This window comes from Gallinula chloropus, assembly GCF_964237585.1.
Source record: "Gallinula chloropus genome assembly, chromosome: 15".
Lineage (NCBI taxonomy): Eukaryota > Metazoa > Chordata > Aves > Gruiformes > Rallidae > Gallinula > Gallinula chloropus.
The window spans coordinates 1,005,840-1,029,839 of NC_140100.1; the positions used below are offsets into that span (position 1 = coordinate 1,005,840).

Genomic DNA, 24,000 nt, shown 5'->3' on the forward strand with positions numbered 1-24,000 from the left:
GCGGAGCGCTGCGCAGCTCCCGCAGCTCCCGCTCCTCCCGCTCCTCCCGCAGCTGCGGGCGGGCGCGCCCGGGCGCCGGAGGGGCCGCAGCCTCCGAGGCGGCACCGAGCACCTCGGGCCGCCAGGGGGCGCTGCTGCCGCTCCCGCGCCGCCGGCCCCAGGCAGCGCCGCCCGGCTGCTCAGCGGGAGCGCGGAGCAGCCCCGCCCCCGCCGCGGTGCCCGGGAGGGCCGGAGCCCCGGAGCCCCGGCAGGGCGGTACCGGCCCGCACCCCGCGCCTTGCGCGACGGCGAAGCCTCAGGCCGCAGAAAGCCACGTCACGTCACGCCGAGGAGCCGCGGGACCTTCGCTGCGGCCGCTCTCGGCCAGCGTCCCGTGCCGGAGGGAACCCGGCAGCCCACCGGCCGCCGCCGCCACTTACCCGCCGTGCCCAGCGCAAAGCTCCCCGGCTTTGAGCCGGTTCCGGCGGCGCCTCCCGAGCCGCTGGCGGGCAGGACGAACCGGAGACGGGGCCAGGACAGGCTCCGCCGCCGCCATCGCGATACCGCCCGTCCAATCGGCGCCGCAGCCGCAGTCATGCCTCGAGGGAGCGGTCGGTGACAGCCCGCCCGACCACGTGACGGGGGCTGACCAATCCCCGCCTTCCCCCCCTCCGCGCTGTTCCTTTCCCCCCCCCGCGGTGGGTCCGTCCTGTCCCGTCAGGCCTTGCGCGGTGCGGCTGGTGGCTGTGTCGGTAAGATGGCGGCCGTAAGTCTGAGGCTCGGAGACCTGGTGTGGTGAGTGGCGGGTCAGGCCGGGCGGTGGCGGGGCACGGAGAGGCGGCGGGCGCCGGGCGGGCGGCGCGGAGGCGACCGGCGACGGGGCGGCGGCGGCGGCGGCGGACACCTCTTGCGGAGCGAGGCTGAGGCTCCGCCTGTGGCAGCGGCGGTGCAGGCGGGGCGGCGGCGGGGCGCCCGCGGGCGCTGAGGCGGGCCGGGCCGAGCGCTGTCACCTCGCAGCTGCGAGGGGCTCCGAGGCGCGGCTGCGGCGAGGGAGGGAGGGGCTTGACAGGCAGCGGGGCCGCGGCCCGGGCGGTGGGTCTCGCCGCCACCGTCCCTCGGGGGCGGCGGGAGGAGGGGCGGCGGCGGGAGGCGCTGGGCTGGAGCAGGCCGCGGGGAGGCAGGCCCGGCCGCTGGCCGGCCCGGCAGCGGAGCCGAACGGGAGGCGGCGCGTTCCAGGACCTGTGTAAGATGGAGGGGGTGAGGGGAGTAGGACCGCGGAGCGACCAGCGCCGGGCTCGGTTGGGCCGTCTCCTCCCGAGGGAGGTGAGGAGGGACATAAACAAGTTGGCGACGCGTTTAGGGAGAGCGCCGATACCCGTTCTGGGCAGCGTTTTAACCGAGCAGCGCGACAAGCCAGGGAAGCAGCGGGGCTTCTGCCGCTCAGGATGTTGCTGTTGGAGCTCGCAGAAGCCATTTCCCCTGCTGGCTCCGGTGTTACGCTCCAGTAGTTGGGGCGCTGTGATTTTGTATTTCCTGGTCAGGAGAAGCGAGGGGATTCTGTCCAGCCCCGTGAGCGCTGGCTGTCGAGTGCATGGGCTGTGCTGTACTCGACAGACTCGGGTGCCCTGCTCGGGCTTGCAAGCAACAGCTAATCCCCAACACGCAAGTGCAAGCGTTTATATTTATATCCCAGATGAAAAGAAGCGCATGCTCCAGGCTTGACAACTGCAGCTCCTCCGAAAAAATTGACAGTGCTGTGAAGTTGTTTAATTTATATAGCAAAGTAAGTAAAGGTTGGTTCCTTCTAGCATTTTTTTTTCCCTGAGTGAGGATCTGGGCAGTGCACTGCTCTGCGAGTTGGAATGCAGACTATCCTGCTCCAGTTTTGTACGCAACAGCCTAGACAGGTGCTGTCCTTAGAGCAAGCACAGGAGAACTGTAACACTGAGACAGTAACGTGTGAAAGGCTCTGATGACTATCTCGTTCAGTACAGGAATGGCAGCAGCAGATACAAGACACGGGTACAGCCCTGGGCAGCGCTCCTGCCTGACCACCGCCACCGAAGTGCTTGTGTAGCATTGCCAGCTCAGGGGGGGCTGCAGTGCCACTTGCTGAGAATTTCTGGTTTCAGAAGCTGGCCAGCTCTACAGGTTCTTTGCCAGTCTCCTGCAAGACAATGACTGATAAGTATTTGAGAGAGTACTGCAGCCCAAGTAAGTGACAGGGACAAGATAACGATAAAGCCACCATGCTGAGGGCGAAGTCTGATGTTGCCTCCTCCTCCTCTGTGAAGAAATAGGTTTGTGTAGTTTTCATAGTGGAAACCTTTGCAAGTGTAGGAAAGAAACTTACTTGCCTTTCTTATGGCTCTTTTATATCTTCAGCACATCTTGCTGTGGTGGCAAGCACCTGAAGCAAGTTCAGTTGAAGAGAATTTCAGCTTTCTGAGCTGGGAGTCGGTGGCTGCTCTGGGCACTAGGCTGTCCGGATGGATACAAGTTACCAACCTGAACCTTGGTTTGCCTGCATTAGTACTTTTTTTTAGTTCCTTGTGAGGAAACACCAGGTTTTACAAAAGTACTCAGCAGTGTGACCCTGTATCTTCCAGGCAGCAGTTGTGCTGCTGCTCACTTAAGGTCTGATAGTCTGACGAGTTCATGCAGGCTGTTGAGAGGCTTAGTGCAGGTATCTAACAATATCAGGCTTGTGTGTCAGCTGTGCACACTCCTGCCACGGTAAGTTTTGACTCTTAAGTTGTAAGTCTCTTAATATGAAAAATCTGATGTAATGCAAAAATGTAGATGTGGGATAGTTGTTTTTTCTTTGTTTCTAGTGCCTCATATTTTCTTTTTTTTCTCTAGGGGGAAGCTGGGCCGGTATCCTCCTTGGCCAGGAAAGGTGAGGATTGGTTAAATGTTTTAAATTATTATTATATTTTAAATTTATTGTTGCTTCTTAAGTTTTTTGGGTTGTTTTTTCTTTGGTTGGTTGGGTTTTTATTTGCTTTTTCCTTCTGCACAGAGGAAGCTTTGCCTGAAAGCATTTCAGTTGAAAATTAATGTTTGTTTTTTTGTTGGTTTTGCTTTTTTAAAAAACACATACCCTACAAATGTAAACTGAACCAGTTTAGAGCTTTATTTGATCTAGAAATTCAGCCTTCCACTAACAGCTGTTCGTTCAGGTGGAGTGAAAGCAATGCAGGTCAGTTCATTCAGCTCTGGAGCTGATTGTTTTTCCCAAATTTAGTTATTTAATCCCTATCACTTTCTACAAGACAGGTTTCTTTCCTCCCATAGTACATTGGTTAAATGCACTGTGTTAAATAATAGAAATGAGGAGTCTGGCTTCTCCAGATACTGTTTGAGCTATGTGTTTTGAGTAATAACTCTGTGGGTAGGGAGTAGGTAAAGTTTTTATTCTGTTCTGGCTGGGATTTTTTTTCTGATGAAAGACCAAAAAGATTAAAAAATAAATGGAATTATAAAGGACCATTTTAATTATTTTTACTCTGAAAGAACTTTGGTTTTATTTTTGGTATAGGCATGAGGATTGATCATGCTAAAGTAACAGCATGTGGCAGAGAAATGAGCTGTCGAAGTGCCTGACACCCATTAACTTCTGGTTATTGGATCAGATTAAGTCCGGTCTCCCATACAGTCTTTCAGGTGCCACCTGTGTAACTGAATGGCAGCTTTTCTCTTTACTAATATTTTAAACTCGTAATCAATCTAATCTGGGAGTCAAGACAAAGCTTAATTTTTGAAAGGTACCTAGGTGAACAAGGTTTTATTAATGCCATTTGGCTTTCTAAACTTTAGAAAAGGTTGCTGGTGTACCTGTTGGGCGTAGGGAGAAGAAATATCACCACGTTTCTAGCTTATTGGTGAAGCTTGGGTACTTTTTCACTCTGCTCCAGCGTACTGCATCTGAGGAACTACATGAGTTGATTATTTGAAAGACTTACAACAGATTCAAGTCCTCTTCCTAGTCAGATTTAAAAAATGTAAAGTCTACAATGGCTGTAACATGCGACAATAAAATCACAGAGTGTAAATTTTCATTATGTGCTTTTTAACTTTCACTTCTAATCACCTTCAGATTGTTAATCCACCTAAAGATCTGAAGAAACCTCGTGGAAAAAAGTGCTTCTTTGTGAAGTTTTTTGGAACAGAAGATCAGTATGTACCTGCTTGTTTTCATCTGGTGAAAATACTGTGCCATATAACAGAGATCTTGCCTGGAGGAAACATTTATGAACACAGTGCAGTTTAACTTTGCAAAGGATCTTCTGATCTACACACAAAGAAATTCAACTATTACTGCATGCTAGAGCAGCCTGTGTGGATGTGTGAAGACCATAAAGACTTAAATATTAGGATTTTAGTTTGTAGAATCTTTTAAGACTGGAAAAGACCTCTAAGATAATAAAATCCAACTGTCATGTTGCTGCTATGCAGGAAAGTTCTTGGTAGCTTCCTGATTTTAGGGGAGTGGATGGGGTATGACTGGGTTAGATTTTACGTGTAACTAAGTATGAGAAAGGTACAGCTGACAGTATGTGATTGTTTTTCTGCCAGAAAAACAAAACCAGCTATATATTTGACATTTATAAAAGAATTTACTGTCATACCCGGTGACTGAAGACATTTTTGCTGTTCTTTAGAAAAACTTTTCAGTGTAGGAAAGCCAAGCTATTGTAGACTACTTTTTGCAAGGCAGAATTAATTGTTTCTAAGTACCTAAGTGTACAAAATCATACTTGTCTTAGACTTAGAAACTGGAGAGGGATAAAAAAAAAAGGCAAAGCAAAATTAAGAACTTGGGTATTTAATGAATCAAACTTATTTTGCTGATTTTTCAGTTTTTCCCTTTGTTTTCTGCCATTTTGCATCAGGTTGTGCAAAAAGGGAGAAATCTGCAAATTCCTGCAGGAGACCCGAAACCCCTTTACTTTTTGGAAAAAAGGTGACAAGAACTGAGGCCATTTAGTGGATGCTTCTGAAGGAAAATGTTTTTGACTGCTAGGTTATTTTGCTCAATATTTAACCATCATTTATTATAAAGACCTGGGATCTAAACTTGATGGAGGAGAAGCGAATGCTGCATACTCATAGGAACATTTGTTGGCTCTCCAGTAGTGTAAGGCAGGTGAAGGTTGATTTGAAGGTGGTTGATTTGGTGGTGACAATTGTTGTTAAACATGGTTATTTGAGTTAATCAAGTTGTAAAGTTGAGGAGACTGACTATTACTATCCTAATTGTTTGTTGTTGATTCGGTAATGTGAAATACAAGATGAAGTACAGGGGTGTTATGTATTAATGGAAAAAGAGGTCACATGCCTGGAATTATGTAGCTGAGATTAACAGCAAATTAAGAGTTCCAAGCTGCAAAATAATCAGGATTTATGACATGATTCTGGAGCTCGGGCTAGGGAAAATCCAGTCTTCTGGCACAGGAAGGTAGTGTGGTTGCTGTCGTGTCTTTACCTCCCTCCCACCCCAGCTTGTGAAATTTAATAATTTCCTGCTGGATAATCATGGTTTAGAAATTTGCTGGCATTGACTGGCATACCCTGCCTGGAAGTGAAATAGAAATAAATACTATCCCCTTTGTTCTGCTTTGAAGAAAGGATTGATAGACAAAAGAGAGAGAAGCTTGTGTTCCTGTTACGTCCTGCATTGGAACTTTACTGGTTGGAGCTGTTGTAAGCAGTGTGTTGCTAGAGGAGATCTTTACCTTTGAGCATAATCAAGGAACCAGATCAGGAAGACATTCAATTATTTCATTTAAAATGTGAGCAGGAACAGAAAATCCCTGCACTTATTTCATGCAAGTAAATGAATGTGTTCTGCAGATATTTTTTCTAGGTGTGTGTCAGCAGTAAGTGGGAACACATCACTTGGCAAAACATCACTATGTAATGAACAGCAGGGTGATTAAGAGGATGCAAAGCTCCATCACTGACTGTAGTCCGTGGTGTGATGAGTATACTTACTGGTACTGGTATTATGGTGCACGTTGCTCCTGTTTTCTAGCATTCAGTCTTTCTGCCACTTTCAGGTTTGTAAGGTGGCATTGCTGTACTACTGATCTTTATTTACAGCTCTTGTGTTATTTATTGCCTTACTCTGTTGAGCTTTAACAGGTGAGGATCTGGATATAAAGCTATTTGCCAGTTGTCTAGTATGTGTAAGTTGAAGGTGATGCTAATTGCTGGGTAGAAACCCTCCCTCAAAACTGACAAACTGGCTGGCAACCACCCTCAGCAATGGGTAGGCAGATAAGTCTTATTTTTTCCTGATTTTCAAGTGGAAATGCCACTGTTTCAGGCTAGGAAAAAGTTGTTTCCTCCTGACTTACACAGCTCCAGTTTGCCATACTGAAGTTTAAGGAGGAAGCTGCTTAGAAGCAAGAACTGGTATGCCTGTATCTGGGCAGAATGATGAGTGAATTGGGAAGTAGTTCTGGTGTAGTGTGTAAATAAGTTTCCATTATTTGTCAAATCCTGAATATTTTAGGATAAAGGTAAAGAAAAATATATTTTCTTCTGTGCTGTGGATGGAATACTTCCTGGCCCAGTGCCATGCTGTGATGACTAAAGATATACATGAAGTGAAAGGCTGTGAGTAGTTTTGGCCAGAGACATAAAGGTGAGAGCGTGAGTGCATTGAGACTGTGCTCTTAAGATCTGGCTTTTGGTAGAGTTTCTACTGAGCTTCTATGCTCCTCATGTTTATTGTGTTGGAGGAGTTGGCTGCTTCTGTCACGTTCAGTGTAACAGGTTTTCTGGACGAGATGGATCGTCAACCTGAGGAAGATGATTTTGCTTATTAGTGTAAACTGTGTAGTACACCTTTACCAAAGGGAAAGTCACCTTGACATAGTAGTAGTACATCCATGTCCTGTTCCAAGTGTTTGCTTTAATTGTGATGCACATACTCAGTAATGTCTCTTATTAGCTTCTTCTCCAAATTGATAGGAGATTTTTCCAGTCTCGCCTAGAGGTTCTTTGTCTGAGTGTATCTCCTCAAAATCACATTACAAGGATTCTGCATCTAAAATCAAGAAGACTTTACGTTTCCTGCCCATAGATCTGGCAAACATGTAACAGTGTCCAATTATGGGCATATAAATGAGAATTTTAGTTTAGTCTTTCTAAATAGCAGTGGAACATCGACCCCTTACCTGTTTTTCTGACTGTTTTTAAGATCCCCTTTTATTTCGTAAGCTGCAGTCTTGTTACAGGAAGCTTTTGTAGATCATTGCAGCGGTCGAGTACTGCAATGTAAGACCTCACACGTTGCATTTGTTGCTTTTAGTGTTTAGAACTAGTGACTGACAGACCTGTAGCCTATGAGTCTTTCTTGGTGTCCTTCCAGTTCAAAATACTCTTGTGTTCCATGGCCTGCTTGCAAAATTGTCAAAACTGAACAAAATTAATCATTAAAAAAATCATTGTTTTGAAGGTATCATTCTGCTGTTCCATAGAAGTACAGGGAGAGCCCTGCTCTCATCAGGTGTGTGTACAAACACACACACGTCCCTCCCATCCCACCTTCCCCTTACATATTCTGTGACAGCCAAATGGTTCTGCAAGGCATGTGTATCAGCGGCTTAATAGGAGGCTGTGGCAGTGCATTCTTACTTGTAGCACCATTCTGAAGCATCAGTGCAAAGCTCTGAATAGCCTCACTAAATGTGCGGGGTCAAGGGGCACTTCCTGGCTTGATATTTTAAGGAAAAATTGGAGGAAATGTGCAATCCAAGATAAGTATAGCAATCTGTAGCCTATTTCAGTCAGGCACAGTGATTTTAGCACAGCTCTCATTGCCTTCTCATCTTCTGTATCCTGTTGGGATGCAGACACCTACCATTCTCTGTCATTTTCAAGGAGAAAGAAATTTCTGGATATAGTCTTTCCAAAATGTTTTTTCAGGTCCTGACATCAGGAAACACTCGCCTCAGGTTTGCCAGGTGTTGGAGGTGGTACGTGTTGGCAGTCGGAGGAGCCAGGGGCTGTAGGCTGAGCTGATGGAGAGGGTTAGCTTACACTGCTGGTCTTTCTCAGTTAGGCACGTTATCCCATGCTGAGCTCTCTGTTGCTGTAGCCAGGCTGTTGTATAGCAGAGCCAGCTGGAATGTCGTTAGACATCTCTGCAGGCAGGGTGCCATAGCTGGAAATTACTATAGTCAAGACTTTTCCACCTCATAGTGACACCTTTGGATGTATAAGTACTCTGAAGGGTTGGGTTTTTTAATTGCACAAATTAGAAAGCTCTAATACTGAGAATTTCTTTCAGCACTGCTCTGCTGCTTGTTTTCTTTGCAAAGTATCCCTTTCTTTTAGCTGCATGGGTGTTTATTTTCATTTGGTGTGGTCATTTTTGGTTTTTTTTTTTCCATTAAGAAGTTTACATATCAGATTCCAGAGTTCATCCATCTGAGTTGCTTACTGATTAAAATTGGGCCATTCCCTTTTAACAGCAGGAAACCCATCTCGATTTCTCTGTTGTGTACTCACACACACGTTCTGTGTGGGCATCTACACTGCTACCACGTAAAACATTGGAAAGCCTTTCCCTAGGCTGTAGTAATAGACATTTGGAGATACAGCACCACTGTTTTCCACCCATAACTGTAAAGTGAGTATCTGCAGATATTCCTCCACTTTAATTTCCTCAGTTTATCATCAGGAATAGGTATCTTTAGCCTGGAAGAGAGTGGCTAGTCAGGGGTTTTAAGGTCTCCTTGCCTGTGCAAAGCTCATGTCATGGATTTGAATCTGGTATCTGGTTGCCTGTCTTCTGTGCAGCTCCAGGTCGCATTCATACCTAGCTCTGCTTTACAAGCATTCTCACTTGCTGTTCATGACTCTGACATGGATTTTACATGAGTAGTGGTTCTGTGAGAGTGGTATTTTGGAGGGTGAGGAAGGGTATAGCGAAATGAGCAGAGAAACCCATGACTTTTGTATCTCTTTTTTACATCTTTCTGATTGCCATTTAGCCCGTTCTTTGCAAACACCAGATGACTGAACAGCAGTAAAAATACCATTTCATCTGAAATGTGACATCTTCAGTGATGTAACGTCACTAATGCTTTTCTAGGGCAGTAATCCATTGCAGAGTTGGGAGAGAAAGAGGGGTTCCTTTCATACGTTGTCCTAGACACCTCTTCTGTACATACCCACCTTCACTGGCTTTGAGCATATTACTGAACAGAGAGAGATCTGGTGTGTAAACACGAGTGATGTTGTTTGGTAGAAGGTTCTTTGATTTTCAGGTGTTTGAAACATCACGTGCAAATGCACTATGGGCGTGTGGTATCAAGAGACATGTTCATGGCTTATAGAAGGTGGTGCAGATAGGTGAGACAGAAAGGATAAATGAAAAAAGGAAAAGGCTGGGGTTTTTTGGTTTTTTGTTTTAATTTTTAACCCTGAGACAGCGCTTAAGGCTGTATTTTAACTTACTGGTTTGTCTCTCAGATCTCTGGCTCTTTGTACTGGGGGATTGCAAATGCCAAGATGCATCTCTAAAGCCAGGAGCCAGAAAGCTTTCTGCTTTAACTTTCTCCATACCAGAGGCAAAGTAATGAGCAAGGAAGCTAATAAATGTGTAGTGGGGTGGGATAGGATGTGCAGAAGCCTAAGAGAATGCCTTGATAGAAAAAAGTTATTTTTATTTAGAAACTCAAATCTGGCAGCAGCATCTTAAATACTTTATTGTACTCCAAAACCTTGTTTCCTCTAGATACATGATGGAAGGGCTTCTTACGAAGTGATGCCTCATTCCTAGGGATCCTTTGTCACCACACGGAAGAACTTTACAGTTAAAGATCTGTTTTGCTATGATGTCTGGGCAGCTGGGAAGGGTTCTCTGCTCTCCTGGCAGCATGGAAAGCCTGTTTTTTGTCAGCTCTGGCTGGAGGCCTCATCTTTCCCAGTGCAACCCGGAAAGTTTTGGTCTCTCTTAAGCAAGTTGATTCCTGGCTGCAAGTGAGCAGAAAGATCTCCCTGAAGCTTTGTCTAGGCTGCTTCATTGTTTTTGTTTACTACTTCTTCAAGAGTGGATAAGCAAATCCAGCAAAATCTTACGATGATGATGAATTTTCACCTTTAGTTCGGTGTAGCTGTATGACATGATGCCTGCAGAATGGCTGAAAAGGCAGCTGTTAAACTGCTTTGCCTGCTTGCAGGAGCTGGACTGCACTGGAGAATATTTATAATCGTGGTTAGTCAGTGTTTGTAACAGAGATGTTTTGGGACTAGAGAAAATCAGTGTGACTCTCTTGCTGTCTGCTGCAGGCTCAGAAGAACTGTTGGCCATCCTAGCTCAGGAAAAGCATTTTCAAAACTTACACAGGTCTGTTTTCAGCAGGCTGGAAGTAGCTTTCTAACAGTTCAGCTGGTAAGGCTGGGTTTGAGTCTGGGGAGAGAGGAAGCTAGTCTTAATGTCTGTGAGAGCCACAAGAAATGTTGAAAGGAAAGGTGTTCCCTCAAGTGACAGCGAAAGAGTGATAGTAGAGGAGCTTAATCACCCTGTACTTGACCACTTAACCGTTTGGAAAATGTCAGGTCCTATGTAGCAGCAGAGAAACAGGGAAGCTGTTTGAGTTTCCTCACAGGCCTGCAGTCAGGTTGATATTCTGCTGTTGCATCGTTTGATGTTAAAATATCAACAGTTCTTTTTCCTCAGAAGTGAAATGTCATTTTCATGCAGAATATCAAGGTGCTTCAGAAATCCATTCAGCAGTGAGCTGTGGCATTTGTGCTCACTTTATTTGGGGTCAGCTCTATTGTGATATACGCAGTATTGTTTTTCTGCAGGTTTTGCAGACACTTGTGTGTGCACAGTGTGTTTGAACAAAGGATTGATGGCTCAGAATCGTTACATGGCCTCTGCTTTCAACAACCTCTCAAGCAGATTCATGTTACTGGCTACCTTATGTGGAGGCCTGTGATTGTGGGTGTTTTTCCTGGTGTGTCACTAGACTGCCTTTGTTCTAAACAAGCATCCAAAAGCTGTCTTGCTAGTAGAGATTACGAAAAACACTTAAAGTGTGTCACTGCTAGTATGAGAGGATATGAAACTTGAGAGAGAAACCAAGTAAAAGTGCCAGCAGAAAGTTCTCAGATGCAGAAATGGCAGCCCTTCAGGTTGTAGAAAGCGAGTTCAGGCTGCTGTCATCTGCTCTGAAGAAAACAAACAACTATGTATGTTTCTAAAGGTGGGATGGTTGAGAGAGTTGCTCTTTGGAGAACATAATTCATTTTTTGTTGTTTGTTTTTTCTAGTGCTTGGATCAAAGTGGAGCAGCTGAAGCCATATCACGCTCACAAAGAGGAAATGATAAAGATTAACAAGGGTAAGCGCTTCCAGCAAGCAGTGGATGCTGTAGAGGAGTTTCTTAGAAAAACCAAAGGCAAGGACCAGGTGAGTGGGTTCTTTTTTACTTTGTGCATCAAAACAAGTCTTGGCATGAATGATGGTCAGATGCATTTTTATGTTAAAGGAGTTTGTTTCCTCTGGCAAGTTGGGGGGGGAGTGGTTGTTTTCATTCCTTTGCTGGTTTTGTTTTGTTTGGGTTTTTTCCTTTCTTCTCTTCTTCCCCATTCAGTCTTGCCTGGAGGGAAAAAGTGTTAAACTGGTGGAGAAACTGAAGAGGCCAGTCCATCTGCTTGTGATGATTTGATAAATCAGTCTTAAGTCTTGGGCTAGAATTTGGTATCTGCTAGTCTTGTCTTCAGGCTATTGGACGTGCGTGTATGTGCACACACTCACAGCAAGTCTTCAAGTGGCCTGTTCTCTTATCGCTTACTTTAACTGATGTGTTTTTGCAGGAGAACTAACCAGGAACTTCACTCACCAACTTCAAAGGGTTAACAAATACCTATTTTTCAAGTGACTGTGCCGTGAATTTGGTTGGTAGTGATCAGCACAGGGTCCTTCACATCCTTGGTTTTGCATGAAAGTCATTCCAGCTCTTCTCTTCTTTCCTTACCGTCTTCTATTCTGTAATCTCTCAGGCGTCTTCCCATAACTCCAGTGAAGAGAAGAACCGGCGTAATTCCAGTGAAGAGAGAGGCAAGCAATCTGCTGGTGAAGAGAAACGCAAAGCCAGTTTGTCTGAAGGGAAGGTGAAGAAGGGCACAGGGGAAGGAAAAAAGAGGGTCTCTTCTGTATCATCAGAGAGAGGATCAAAATCACCTTTGAAAAGAGCCCAGGATCAGAGCCCCCGAAAGCGGGGGCGTCCACCCAAGGATGAGAAGGTTTGTGTTGTGCATGTCCGCCAGTGCCCTGTGGACTTTGGAGATGGACTCTAGGGTTGACTGGCACCTTGACTAACAGGCCAGCAGGAAGAGTCAGTTCAGTGTCCAGGTTTTTTTTAAGCTGTTCCATGTTGCTACTTCTAGATCATTTGGCTGCCTGCTACTTTTGGCCAGCATATTGCTGACTCTTCCTGTAGTTTTTACCAGTGAGTTATTTTGAGTGGCTCTTTTCATATCTTTGAGAGGGTTTCGAGAGCTGTATCATGAGAGCCTGCCTTTCATCTTGCCATCCCTCATGTCCAGTTGGTGTGGGAAGGATTAGTGAAGAGATGTGGGCCTTCATCTGATTCATGACTTCTCCCATCTCATCTACTTTGTATGATTAAGCAACTACTAGTCATTCATCTTCACCCTCAGTACTTAGAGAGGGTAGGATGTTCTTGAGGGCTAGGCCTTAAAGAAGAAACTCTTGTAGCTTGGGGAGTCTACCAGAAGAATTAATTGTATTCATTTCAGCTTCTCTGCCATAGGATATTTCCATCCTCCATTATAAAGGTCCAACCTTGGAGCATTATTATTTTATCCCCATTATTTCCCTATTACTTCTGGATGTTGTGGCAGCAGTGATAGCCACCAATACCCTCATCTAGAGTTCCAGCCTTTGTGGAACTCACTGTGATGGTCCAGATCTCCCTTTTCCAAGTGGATAATCATTTCAGTGGATTATTACAATGCACATACTCAGTTGGAAACTACGCTTGAAGACCACTGGGAGACTTCAGCTGATTCACCGTGCGGCAGCCCGCTTGCTCACCTGTGCTTCAGAGGGATCACTGTGCTCTGCTTCCCAGTCTTTGCTTTCAGTGCGCTTCAGGATGCGAGTCGGATGGTAGTCTTTGATCTCCGAAGCTGTGAATGGATTGGTCTTCACTGGTTGAACAGCAAGCTCTCTCTTGATGTAGTAAAATGAAGTTGCTCATCTCAGATGTTAGCTGTGAAGGAAACGCTGGTGTGTTCATTTCTGTTACATCAGGCTGTACTACAAAGCCCATCGCTCCTTTCTGGGGGGAGCTGGAGGAGAGGAACGGATGTGTATTTGTTAACTCATACTAAAAATGACAGAGCTTGTGTCTTGACTGATGCAGGAAAACACTTTACTGGCAACATGCATTCACCTTTCAAAGTGCCTTCATATACTTCTCTTAGAATAAGGCATGGGGCTGTTTTTTCTACTTGCAAAACACTTTTGTCTCTTTGAGCTAGATTCATTCCAGAATTGATCAGGACTAATGGCTGGGAGAATTCTGATCATGGTGACACGTTGCATGCTACGGTTTGTCTGTATTAGCTACCTCTGGGCATCAGAGTGCTTTGAGTGAGTTACTTGTGGTAGGAGAAGTTATTTTACCAGCAGATTGCAAGCCCATTAGTTTTAAACATCTTATGAGAAAGAGGTGTCCAGCTATGTGATAAATCTCTGACTGCAGACCATGAAAATAAGCAGGGTAATGTAGGAAGCCTTACAATATAGCCTTATAGCTTCTCTAAAGTAATTTCTGACAATTAAAGAATTTGCCATGACAATGTAATTGTACTGCCTTAATGCTATTTTTTCAGCCTGTGAAATGTCTTCAAAAATCTTGTTGTCTTGCCTGGTTCTTATAATTTCCCCAAGTTCTTAGCCCTAAGGTAGAAAACACTTACATAGCTATCCTGAGTTGCTGCAGTGTTGGGATTTGGAGGCTTTTACCCTGTCACAGTCCAAATTTTGCCTTTCGAAGTAATAAGGATGCATAAAATACAAGGATCCAGATGCTGCTGAGGTGTGCTCCATCTAAAATGCCCTGTAGGCATACAGGGTCATTCAGATACTCTGATTTTTAAGCTTACATGAAAATTTTTAAAGAACATGACTTTATAGGTATCAGGACAGGTTTTGTCCTTGCTTTACACATTGAAACAGCAGTGTGGTCTCTCAGATCATTTTAGTGAGTAGGGCTCTCAACTAGAGCGAAACGACACTTTAAGGCTGGGGACTGATGTCTGAGTTGTCCCTGCTAAAAGATGAAACAGTTGCATCAGTGTGGGTTACCTCCAAGGATCTTGCTCTGACAATGCTCTTCTGTGGTTCTGTGTGGACACCAAGCTGCATTGTGCGTTGTCAGGAAGTAATTTGGGAGGAGGGATAAGGTGATTGTGTTTCTAAAGGTACCACATACTACGCAGGAGTCCTGTGCATCCTCTTCATATAGCATAAAGACCTACCTGTGTCTGTGACCTGGAGCATAAAGACCTATTATAATCTATGTGCTTTGGGGAAATAAGAAAGACAAATTTTAGTTTGCTCAACAGTAAAAAAAAAAAAAAAAAACCCAAACCCTAAACCTGATGCATTAAGTGCTATCATGACACTGTAAATCAAGGCCTGTACAGAATGGGCCAGACCACATAACCATTTCTGTCTCATGGATCCTGTAAACTCGGGCGGACACGGCTCCCCCTCGTGCTTCCCAGGTTTTCCTTTTCACAAGCAGGCTGGGTTTTTTATGGCAGTGGAGTATGAGCAGAGTTCAGACCTCTGACTGGTGAAATTCTTCACCCATTTGTTTAGTTTTTTGCATCCATCAGAGGAAAATGCTGGATCAAGTGAGTTCATGTGCTCGTTGCATGATTGCTCAAGTGCAGGGATTCCTCTTTCTTGCGAAGAATGGATTCTCCAAAAGGTTTAACTGCGCTTGATTTCCTTTGGCAGTTCATGGTCTCTTTACCTCACCTGTGTTGATAATGCTGTGTGCTTAAATATGAACTCCTCCTGGAAAGGCATGTGAAATGGAAGGCATTCATAGTGCTTTTCAAAGCTCCCTGTCTGTATGTGTGCTCATGTGATCAACGTGCCCTGTCCAGCCACTGAGCCAGGTGTAAGCTCTTTCTGATCCTCCTTCTATCTCCTCAGGACCTCACAATTCCAGAGTCAAGTACAGTGAAGAGAGTGATGACTGGAACAGTGGCTGGATTTAAGTGGCCGCCCAGCGTCAGTGAGGTGAGGAAATTTACAACATATGTGATCTAGGAACTGAGCTTGTGGAAGCAAACCTGGAACCTTCTGTCTGGGCTGTAAAATAGTGAGATCTTCCCTTCCTCCTGTACAGACACTGTAAGAGCCTCTTGTTCTGTCATTCTGTAACAAATCTAGGCAATATCCTGGGCAATTAAGAACTGTGCTGGGAAGTGAGATTTTGGTCTTTGTGGAACTGTTTGCATACTCACACTTCACTTGCTGCACTCGTTTTAGCACTTCTGTTTCAAAAGTATTTCTGGGACCAGGTTTCCAAAATGGGAGGAGATGATGTGGATAGTCTCTCCCTGTTGGGATGCTGGTGTATCATAAGCAGCTTTTAAGAATCTTCCACTTTTATGCACAAATAAGCAATCAGTAAAGCAGTGTAAGAGCAGCATGACTCTAGGCCAGCAGCACATACAGTACTCTTCAGGGAGGTGAGATACCTGTGTTTACAGTCCTTGTTGCTGATAATCTGGGTTTGCTTAATGTGTGGCAGTACAAGGTGTAATCTCTAGCCAGTTCCCAGAATGCTGTTTTAAGGAGTTCCTTGAAAGCTGGAAAATAATCATTCTCATTCCCTTGGGAAGAAGAAAAAGCAGAATATGAGGTCTCTTCCTCCCATGTTAATCTTGCTCGTAATTTTCTTCGGTTTTGATGAGGAGTTTGAATGGCTTTGGTTTTGAGAGTGAAACACAGTGTAAACAGCTTAATTAAAGCAGGCTGCTCAGTACAGCTGAAGCACTTTCTATTTTCCACCTTAAGCTATTGTTCTCATGGGAGAGCGAGGGAATGTGCTGTGGTGACTCTTTGAGAATGTTCCTGAGCCTGTACTTTCTCTTTTTGTAGCCTGTGAAGGACAGTGATCCACACTTCCATCACTTCCTGCTGAGCCAGACGGAGAAGGTGAGGATTTGGCAGACAGGATCATTCTACTGGTCTGTCAAGTTTGCCATTCCCCCTTTTACTTGGGTCTCCCCACAAGGAGCATGTGTAAAGAGCTCTGTGATTGCATTGAATCATCTCTTCTCTGGGGGCTAGTGGCAATTAAATTACCACATGCAATCTTGTAGCTCATGTACTTCCTAACCTTAAGGTGTAGAATGATTTAGCATTAATAGTTCAAGTAATTAAAGATTATCTAGCACCAGGATTTGACAGATATGTTGTAGTAAATTCTGTAGATTCCACATTCAGGGGTAGGAAAGGTTGTTTTTCTGAGTTTGATTGTCTTTGGTTGTCCTACCAGTTCCTTCATCTGGATGAGCTTGTCATTTAACTGAATGTGGCAAGAGAATTTACAGAACAAGAAAAGCTCCATGTAAAACATAGCCAGTTTGTCTCCTGAGAGCCAGAAGCCTTGCAGGATTTTATCTTCAGCAGTGAACATCAGGGGGAAAAGGAGAAATCAAATTAAATGAAAAAGGTTTTATATCTAGCTGAGAATCTGGGCAGAGCCAAAAGGATTAGGAGCAGGTAACAGCTTTAGTCTAGACAAGCTCACAGTAAGCAGCATGGGAAGGAGCAGCCTTCACCTTAACCTTTGTTGAAAGGCCACGTGCCTTCTATTAACTAGAAGGCTTTGCTTCCACAGCTGCATTGACATTCTGAGCATAGCCATGAGGCAGGGTGTTCTGTGGCAGGCTTTAGAGATCCCTGTTTTCTTTGGGCCAGATGTTAGAGCAGGGGTGCCTGTGATTCCTGCATCTAGAGGAGCCTGTCATGTGAACTACAGAAAGGAGTTTGTAGTACCTGCATCAGAAGACTGGCTGAATTCCTGGGGCAGGGTGAGAAAGGAAGAGCTTACTAGGTTGCAACAGGGTTTTTGTTTTATTTTCTTCTGTTGAGGGAAGCCTGAGAGTTTCCCTGCTTTCCAAGTGGTGGGTGAGCTGCCTGTTTCTGTGTAGCAAGGCTATGGTCTGTTCGCTCAGCAGAGCACATCTGTGCTGTCCTTCCCCTGAATGCTTTGTCTTCTCCATACAGCCAGCTGTCTGCTATCAAGCCATCACGAAGAAGCTGAAGGTTTGTGAAGAGGTAAGGCAAATCTTGGTTTTGATGGCTTTTCCTTATTGTCCTGAGGACTTGCAGTTCCTCCTAAACTGTGTACTCTTACCTTTTTTTCTCCCCTGTTCTCCTCTGACCCTCCCCTCCCCCAGGAAACAGGATCCACCTCCATCCAGGCAGCAGACAGCACAGCAGTCAATGGCAGTATCACACCTACAGACAAAAAGTAAGATCTCCAACGCACTTCAGCCATTTCCCCTCCCTTTTCTCCTTCCCAGCTCATACATGCAGCCATTATCCAGCTTGTCACTGACAATAAATAAACCTAACATTTCCCTCTAACTACAGATCTCCTCTGTCCTTGTGTGCAACTCTGATTTGCGGGTGGGGGGTGGGGGGAGGCAGCTCAAACCAAACGGGCTGTGCAGTAGGAAAACCCACGCTGAAGTGTCATGCCTGGACACATTGGCAGTTTGGGCTTTTCCTGTAGGGCACACTGCAGAGCATCGGGCAGCGGTGTCTGAGTGATGTGTGAGGCAGAAAGATAAAAGGGTAGTGCCTGGCAGTCAACTGGGGTTATTTGCTTGTTCTCCTGAGCATCTAGAAGACAAGGAAGAGGGGGGAGTGTTCTCCCAGCTCAAGGACCTTGCTGTGTGGCACGTGAGCTCTCTGTTTTCTTCTGTCGTCCCCCTTCTCCTTTCTCGAGTGAGAGAAGCCTGCCTAGAGCTTCCTGTTTCACTCGGGAGCTTCCGCTCTGCTCGAGCTGAGCTCAGGCCACAGCTTGCAGTTTGCCGTTGGGGTCCTTCTCATAGGATGTCAGTTCTCAGCTGTACTGCAGGAGAACCAAAGTCACAATGAAGCTATTCAGGTAAAACAGTCTCTCAGGAAGGTGGGTTGGGAGGAAAAGAACGTTGCTTCTGTTTTAGAGACTTGAAAGTAGGTGGACATTGTTTGGACTGTTTAATGAGCCTATAGTGACTTGTGCTGACCTGTCTAGATGAGTTTGCTCTGACAAAAGGCAGCACGGGTAGCTGGGAGAGCGCGTGCTGGAGGCTTCAAAAGCCCCAGAGCATCTGTAGTGTGGCTGATTCTGAAAAAACAACTGGGGAATTGCTGGGCAGGTTTTGTTGTGCAGTTACATCAGATACGTAACTGAAACTTCAAAATCTGCTGCTAGCACTGTGGTTTCGGTGTGGAGCTAGCTGCATGGAGCCTGAAAGGATCCTTGCAGCAGCGACTGCAGAGGGATTCCTGTTGCAGGTAACTGCAGGGATAGAACTTACTAACGTGTTGCCTTTTTCTTGAAGGTGGGATGGGGGCAGCAAAACTTGCCAGCTTTGAGGTGGTGGGGGGGGCATGGGGAAAGGGGGACCTGATGTATTGTCGTTGACGATGACCTCGTGGCACTGGCCTGTTACTTCCTTTCTTTCTGTGTCTGTCTAAAATTGCAGCTGTGGAGCAGGAACTGTGTGTGTCTTGGGTCTGTGCCTGATACTTTGTCCAGTAGTCCTTGCTGGGCTTTCTTAAAATGAAGATTGTAATGTATTGCTCAGTAGTATAAGCAAGTTGCTGTACACGTGACAGTTTAAAAATCAGTAGATTAATTAATCTACTAAAAGCAACTGCTGATCTCTGAGTGTTCCTTTTCTCTTCAGTGAGGCAGTGGCTGGCAGTGGAAAGCGCAGGAGCAGCAATTTTAATAAAACCAACCAAACAGATAAAAACAAAAAAAACCCCAAAACACCCCAAACAAAAAAATACCCAGCTCACCCAGACATGTAATATTCAGGTAGCCTTCTGGAGCAGACTAAAGAAGTTCTTCAGGAAATTGTTGGGGATGCTTGGAAAACAACATAAATACCAACTTGCTTTTACAGCTCAGTATCTGCCCATTCTAGCTGTGGCCACAGCAGAACATGTTTGGTTTAGTGATTTATTCTCTTTATTTATTGCTGGTGATGCTCCAGGGTTTGCTTTTTTCATCATTTCCAAGACCATGAAAGGCTGCCACCAATTGCTTTCAGTTGTATTAAAGTTTATCTCTTCCCCTCAGGATAGGATTTCTGGGACTTGGCCTCATGGGGAGTGGCATTGTCTCCAACTTACTGAAGATGGGACACACTGTTACTGTCTGGAACCGGACTGCTGAAAAGGTAGGCATCTACTTAAGTTACAGATGATACTTAACCTTTTCTAAAGGTGTAGTTGCCACCTCTACCTCAGGGAGGCCCAGAGTCCCTAGTCAGTGGTGCCTGGAAAAGGATGCAGAAGAAACACAAGTATATGCTTGCTACCTTGCTCTGTTGTTACTTCCTAGGTGTGTGTTGGTGGCCACTTCTGACTAGATGAAGCTATAGTCTGTCCTAGTGTGATCACTCTTAAATGAACAGTTCCCACTTCATTGCCATTTTTTTTAATGAGATGAGAGTTGGCAGAAAAATTACAACCTTGTGTATGTGTTGAGGAATATGGTGTAAGGCTCCTCCTGGTAATACTGCTGATGTAAACAGCCAAGTCATTCTGTCATGGACAGAAAGACCAAGTGCTGGGGGGTTGACCCTTGGAGCGGTGTGGTAAGATGTGCAGCATGACCACAGCTTCATTTAGACATCCATTGTGCTGTTTGCGTTGCAGTGACAAAGGTGCTGTTGAAAACCTGCTGTGTTGTAAGACCAGGATGAGAAGGGTGTATTCAAAGTGAGAATTAGATGATGCTTGTGTTCTAGCCAATGTTATTCTTAGTAGTGGAGAAGGAAAAGTAGGCAGCTGGGGGAGATGTGGCACTTGGATGGTACTGTGAAATAACAAAGGCAAGGGCCCTGTGATTACTTTGTTAAAAAGGATCAATTTGGTTTTAACTGCAAAAAATGGATGGTATGAGGGGACAGGGTAAGGAAGAGCTAAGATTTTGAAGCAGCAGCCCACTAAAACACACCAGTCTCAGCCATGCATTTTCCTGTTTACTGTCTAGTAACACCTTTTGCTATGTCCACTTACTAATTTCTTTACCCCCTCATGTCTCCTCCAAAACCAATAACATTCAGTCTCTTATTTCATCTGAGTGTTCTCTCTTTCTTTGTCTTTATTGAAGTTCTTAACTTAATGTTTCTGAAAAGCTGCAAAAGAGGGGGGGGGGGGGGGTGTCTGTGTGTGTGTGGACAAACCCACAGAAGACAACCCAGTTGCTATGTAACCAATATGCCTCACTCCTTTTGAGTGGAGTCCAGCAGCAGAGTTTGTTTTGGCAAAATGCTGGAGAACCCATTTGCTCTCTGCCTAGTTTTTCTTACACTTGGATCTGTGACTTTTGCAGTGTGATCTGTTCATCCAGGAGGGGGCACGGCTGGGAAGAACCCCCGCTGAAGTTGTGTCCACCTGTGACATCACCTTTGCCTGTGTATCAGATCCAAAAGCAGCAAAGGATGTAAGGATTACCTCTTATTTTTCCTCCACCAGCTAGATTACAGGATAAGAGTCACTGAATGCCATTTCTGGTTCCTAACCACGGTGGCCTGGGCCATTGTAGATGCTGGGTAGTGCAGCTATGTAAAAACGCATGTCCCAATAAAAATCATGCTTAAAACAAAATAATCCAGGGAGGGGGTAGGTTTTGTTATCCCTTGAGGCATGTACCACTGCCCTGCCAGGCTCTCTTGCACTCCTGTGTGGCAGGATTGGGGTTTCTTTGCAGACACCCTATTGCTTTACCGCTCTTCTGTTCCCCACAGCTGGTACTGGGTCCGAGTGGAGTGTTGCAGGGGATTCGCCCCGGGAAGTGCTACGTGGACATGTCCACTGTGGATGCAGACACAGTCACAGAGTTGGCCCAGGTAATCCTGTTGAACTGAACTTCTGACATCTGCGACTCAGCAGCAGTACTGTGCTTTGTGTCACTGTTGGTGGTAAGCTGTTGATGATAAAGATGCTTTTAAGATTTTTGGGCTGCTTTTGGAGACACTCAAGTCCCAGGCAAAGAAGACAAAATAAACTCTCAAATCTTGACCAGCAAACAAAGCTGGATGAAATGTTCTGTGCTGGTAACAGCAAAACTTGTAGATTTGGCAGGGTGTTAGCTGGCACCAATGCAAGCAGCCAGCCAGATTTTCACAGATTGGTATTCTGTAGCAAACTGGAGGAGAAAGCACTGTCTGAATTAATAACTGTCCTCAAACTGATAAAATGTATAATGTTTATTTTAAATGTTCTGACTAGGGAAACAAACTGTCTTCATCTTTCATTCTCTAGAAATATGATTATAGAGAGGATTTCTGTAGAAGTTTTCTGATTGTTTCTTCTTAGGCATTCTGATTGCCATTCTCTGCCTTGCAGGCAGTGTGTGTTGTGTGAGCATGGGGAGCTAGTTTGGGTGAAGTTTTAACCAGATGTATTGGTGATGCAGTAGTGTGTAACATGAATTTGGAGATTGAAGGGCCATGTGTATTAGTAAACCTCTGAGAAGAAATCTGTCAAAGGCCCTTCCTCTTGGGGGGAAAAATATCTTAACAGTCAATCTGCTGAGATTCCTACACCACGTGTACATCTTCAGCACTGGTTCCTGGACCATTACAGGGTGCCATGACAACAGCATGTAAGTTCAGCTGTTTAAAGCATACACAGCAGTGATGGGTACAGGAAAGTGTTGCTGGAGTGTGGGGGCAACTTCTGGCCTCAAATACGCTTCGCAGAATGCAGCACATCATGTGATAGTGCTTTCCTCTCCTTGTTGTATGTCTGAGCTATTTCTCAGCTTTAAAATCCTGTCCTCAGGGACAGGAGTGCTCTGCACAGTGTTCTTGCTGTGCTGCCTGCTCAGCATGGATCTGTGCTGTTCCTGCACAGCTAACCAGAGGTGCTCTTTTTCCAGGTGATAGTGTCCCGGGGTGGTCGCTTTTTGGAAGCGCCGGTCTCAGGAAATCAGCAGCTATCTAATGATGGGATGCTTGTGATCCTGGCAGCTGGTGACAGGGGTTTATATGAGGACTGCAGTAGCTGTTTCCAAGCGATGGGGAAGACCTCTTTTTTTCTAGGTAATTGAAACACAAAGGGGGCGACAGCAGTTCTTAGTCAGCAGTTTCTTAGGGTGAGGATTGTGAATTCCAGCAAGGAGTCTGAGAGGCATGTGTGTCCTCTGTCTCTGGGGCAGTGTGGGAAACTAGCCTGCTCTTGTGCAACCTGACCACTTTCAGAGCCTCCAGCCTATGTTTCTCCTATTTTAATACTGGCCTATTTTGGAGGATCTGTGATTATTATTTAAAAATTAAATCTTTTGTTATGATTTCTCCCTTCTGTTGAGTGCTAAGAAAATGGGTAAGTTTTCTGAGGCCTTTCAGGGGAAGGGAGTGCTGCAGGTACTTGATATGAAGGTTCTGGTAGTGTTAATACGTTGTGGGGTGGGGAGCAAGGCTGCTGAATCTCTTCTAGAGGAATACCCAATGGTATGTCTTGCTCCCAGGTGAAGTAGGCAACGCTGCCAAGATGATGCTGATTGTGAACATGGTCCAAGGCAGCTTCATGGCAACGATAGCAGAAGGACTGACACTGGCTCAAGTGACTGGCCAGTCCCAACAGACCCTTCTGGATATCCTCAATCAGGGACAACTTGCCAGCATCTTCCTGGACCAGAAGTGCCAAAGTAAAGTTCTCTTTCATTGTTGTATTATAGGACACTTGCCATAACCTAGCAGTGGGAGAAAATAACTGTTCTTTCTTCATCATCCTGGGATTGTGGGTATTTTAAGCATTCTGGAAATGAAGAACAGACTTCCATTTCTGTGCCTTCAAAGCTAGGCCTTCTGAGAATGCACGCCAAGCTCTGCATTGCCTGCAGCCTGCTTGGGGCTTGAGTTCGCAGTGAGAATTTCACTGGGACAGGGTAGTAAGTGGAGGGCAAGTTGCTTAGAAATCTGAGCTTGCTTTGTCTGTGATGAGGTGAAGATAGAGAGGAGAGAAACAGAAGACCTTAAAGCAGTGTTCCTTGTGATTAGCATGGGAAAGGGAAGTTTGGTGTTGAATAGCATACCTTTGTCGTGTGGGCTTGACCTACTTTTGTCATGCTTATTTTATTGCATGCATTCCTCTTGACAGATATCTTGCAAGGAAACTTTAAACCTGATTTCTACCTGAAATACATACAGAAGGATCTTAGATTAGCTATTGCACTGGGCGATTCTGTCAACCACCCAACTCCCATGGCAGCTGCTGCCAATGAGGTAAGAGTTGTTCAGTGTTCAGATGTGTTACTCAGCATTTCTTCAATAGGCTATTTCTTGACAAGAGACAAAACCAAATAATCTCAGACCAGGAAACCACAGTTAAAGTATATTTTGACTGGGATGGAACTGGATTTGTTCTGATGGTAGAAGCCCTTAGAATGTCACGTCAGTAAAACCTGATGGCTTCAAGACCTGGCGTGTTCTAATCTGCTTTAATTGCTTGACATAATACACAGTTTTCTGGTTTGCAGTGGTCAGCAAAGTTATTTTTATGCTAGGGAAAGGATTCACACAAGAGCAGGCACTGATCCCTTTCTAATTTCTCCTCTCTAGGTCTATAAACGAGCAAAAGCATTGGACCAATCAGACAACGACATGTCTGCAGTGTACAGGGCCTACATCCACTAGGCTGCACCGTTCTTACTGTTAATACTATGATTATTGATTAATATTATTATGATACTGGGTTTTAACT

At 45.3% G+C, this 24,000-nt stretch overlaps 1 protein-coding gene across 4 annotated transcripts; it reads left to right on the forward strand.

Annotated features, from left to right (window-relative positions):
• The first annotated feature begins 711 nt into the window (after nucleotides 1–711).
• Nucleotides 712–24,000, forward strand: GLYR1 (glyoxylate reductase 1 homolog). Of its 4 annotated transcripts, XM_084270846.1 has the most exons (16): nucleotides 712–774; nucleotides 2,842–2,878; nucleotides 4,079–4,158; nucleotides 11,277–11,415; nucleotides 12,009–12,251; nucleotides 15,205–15,291; nucleotides 16,159–16,215; nucleotides 17,293–17,343; nucleotides 17,466–17,539; nucleotides 19,367–19,466; nucleotides 20,627–20,737; nucleotides 21,042–21,143; nucleotides 22,178–22,340; nucleotides 22,766–22,945; nucleotides 23,398–23,522; nucleotides 23,859–24,000. In XM_084270846.1, exons 1-16 carry the CDS (start codon nucleotides 737–739, stop codon nucleotides 23,931–23,933), a joined length of 1,662 nt encoding a protein of 553 aa, XP_084126972.1. In that variant the 5' UTR covers nucleotides 712–736; the 3' UTR covers nucleotides 23,934–24,000. The 4 variants fall into 4 exon arrangements, with proteins under 4 accessions (XP_084126972.1, XP_084126974.1, XP_084126971.1 ...); XM_084270848.1 differs by lacking the exon at nucleotides 12,009–12,251; XM_084270845.1 differs by lacking the exon at nucleotides 712–774 and having other exon boundaries at nucleotides 2,690–2,878.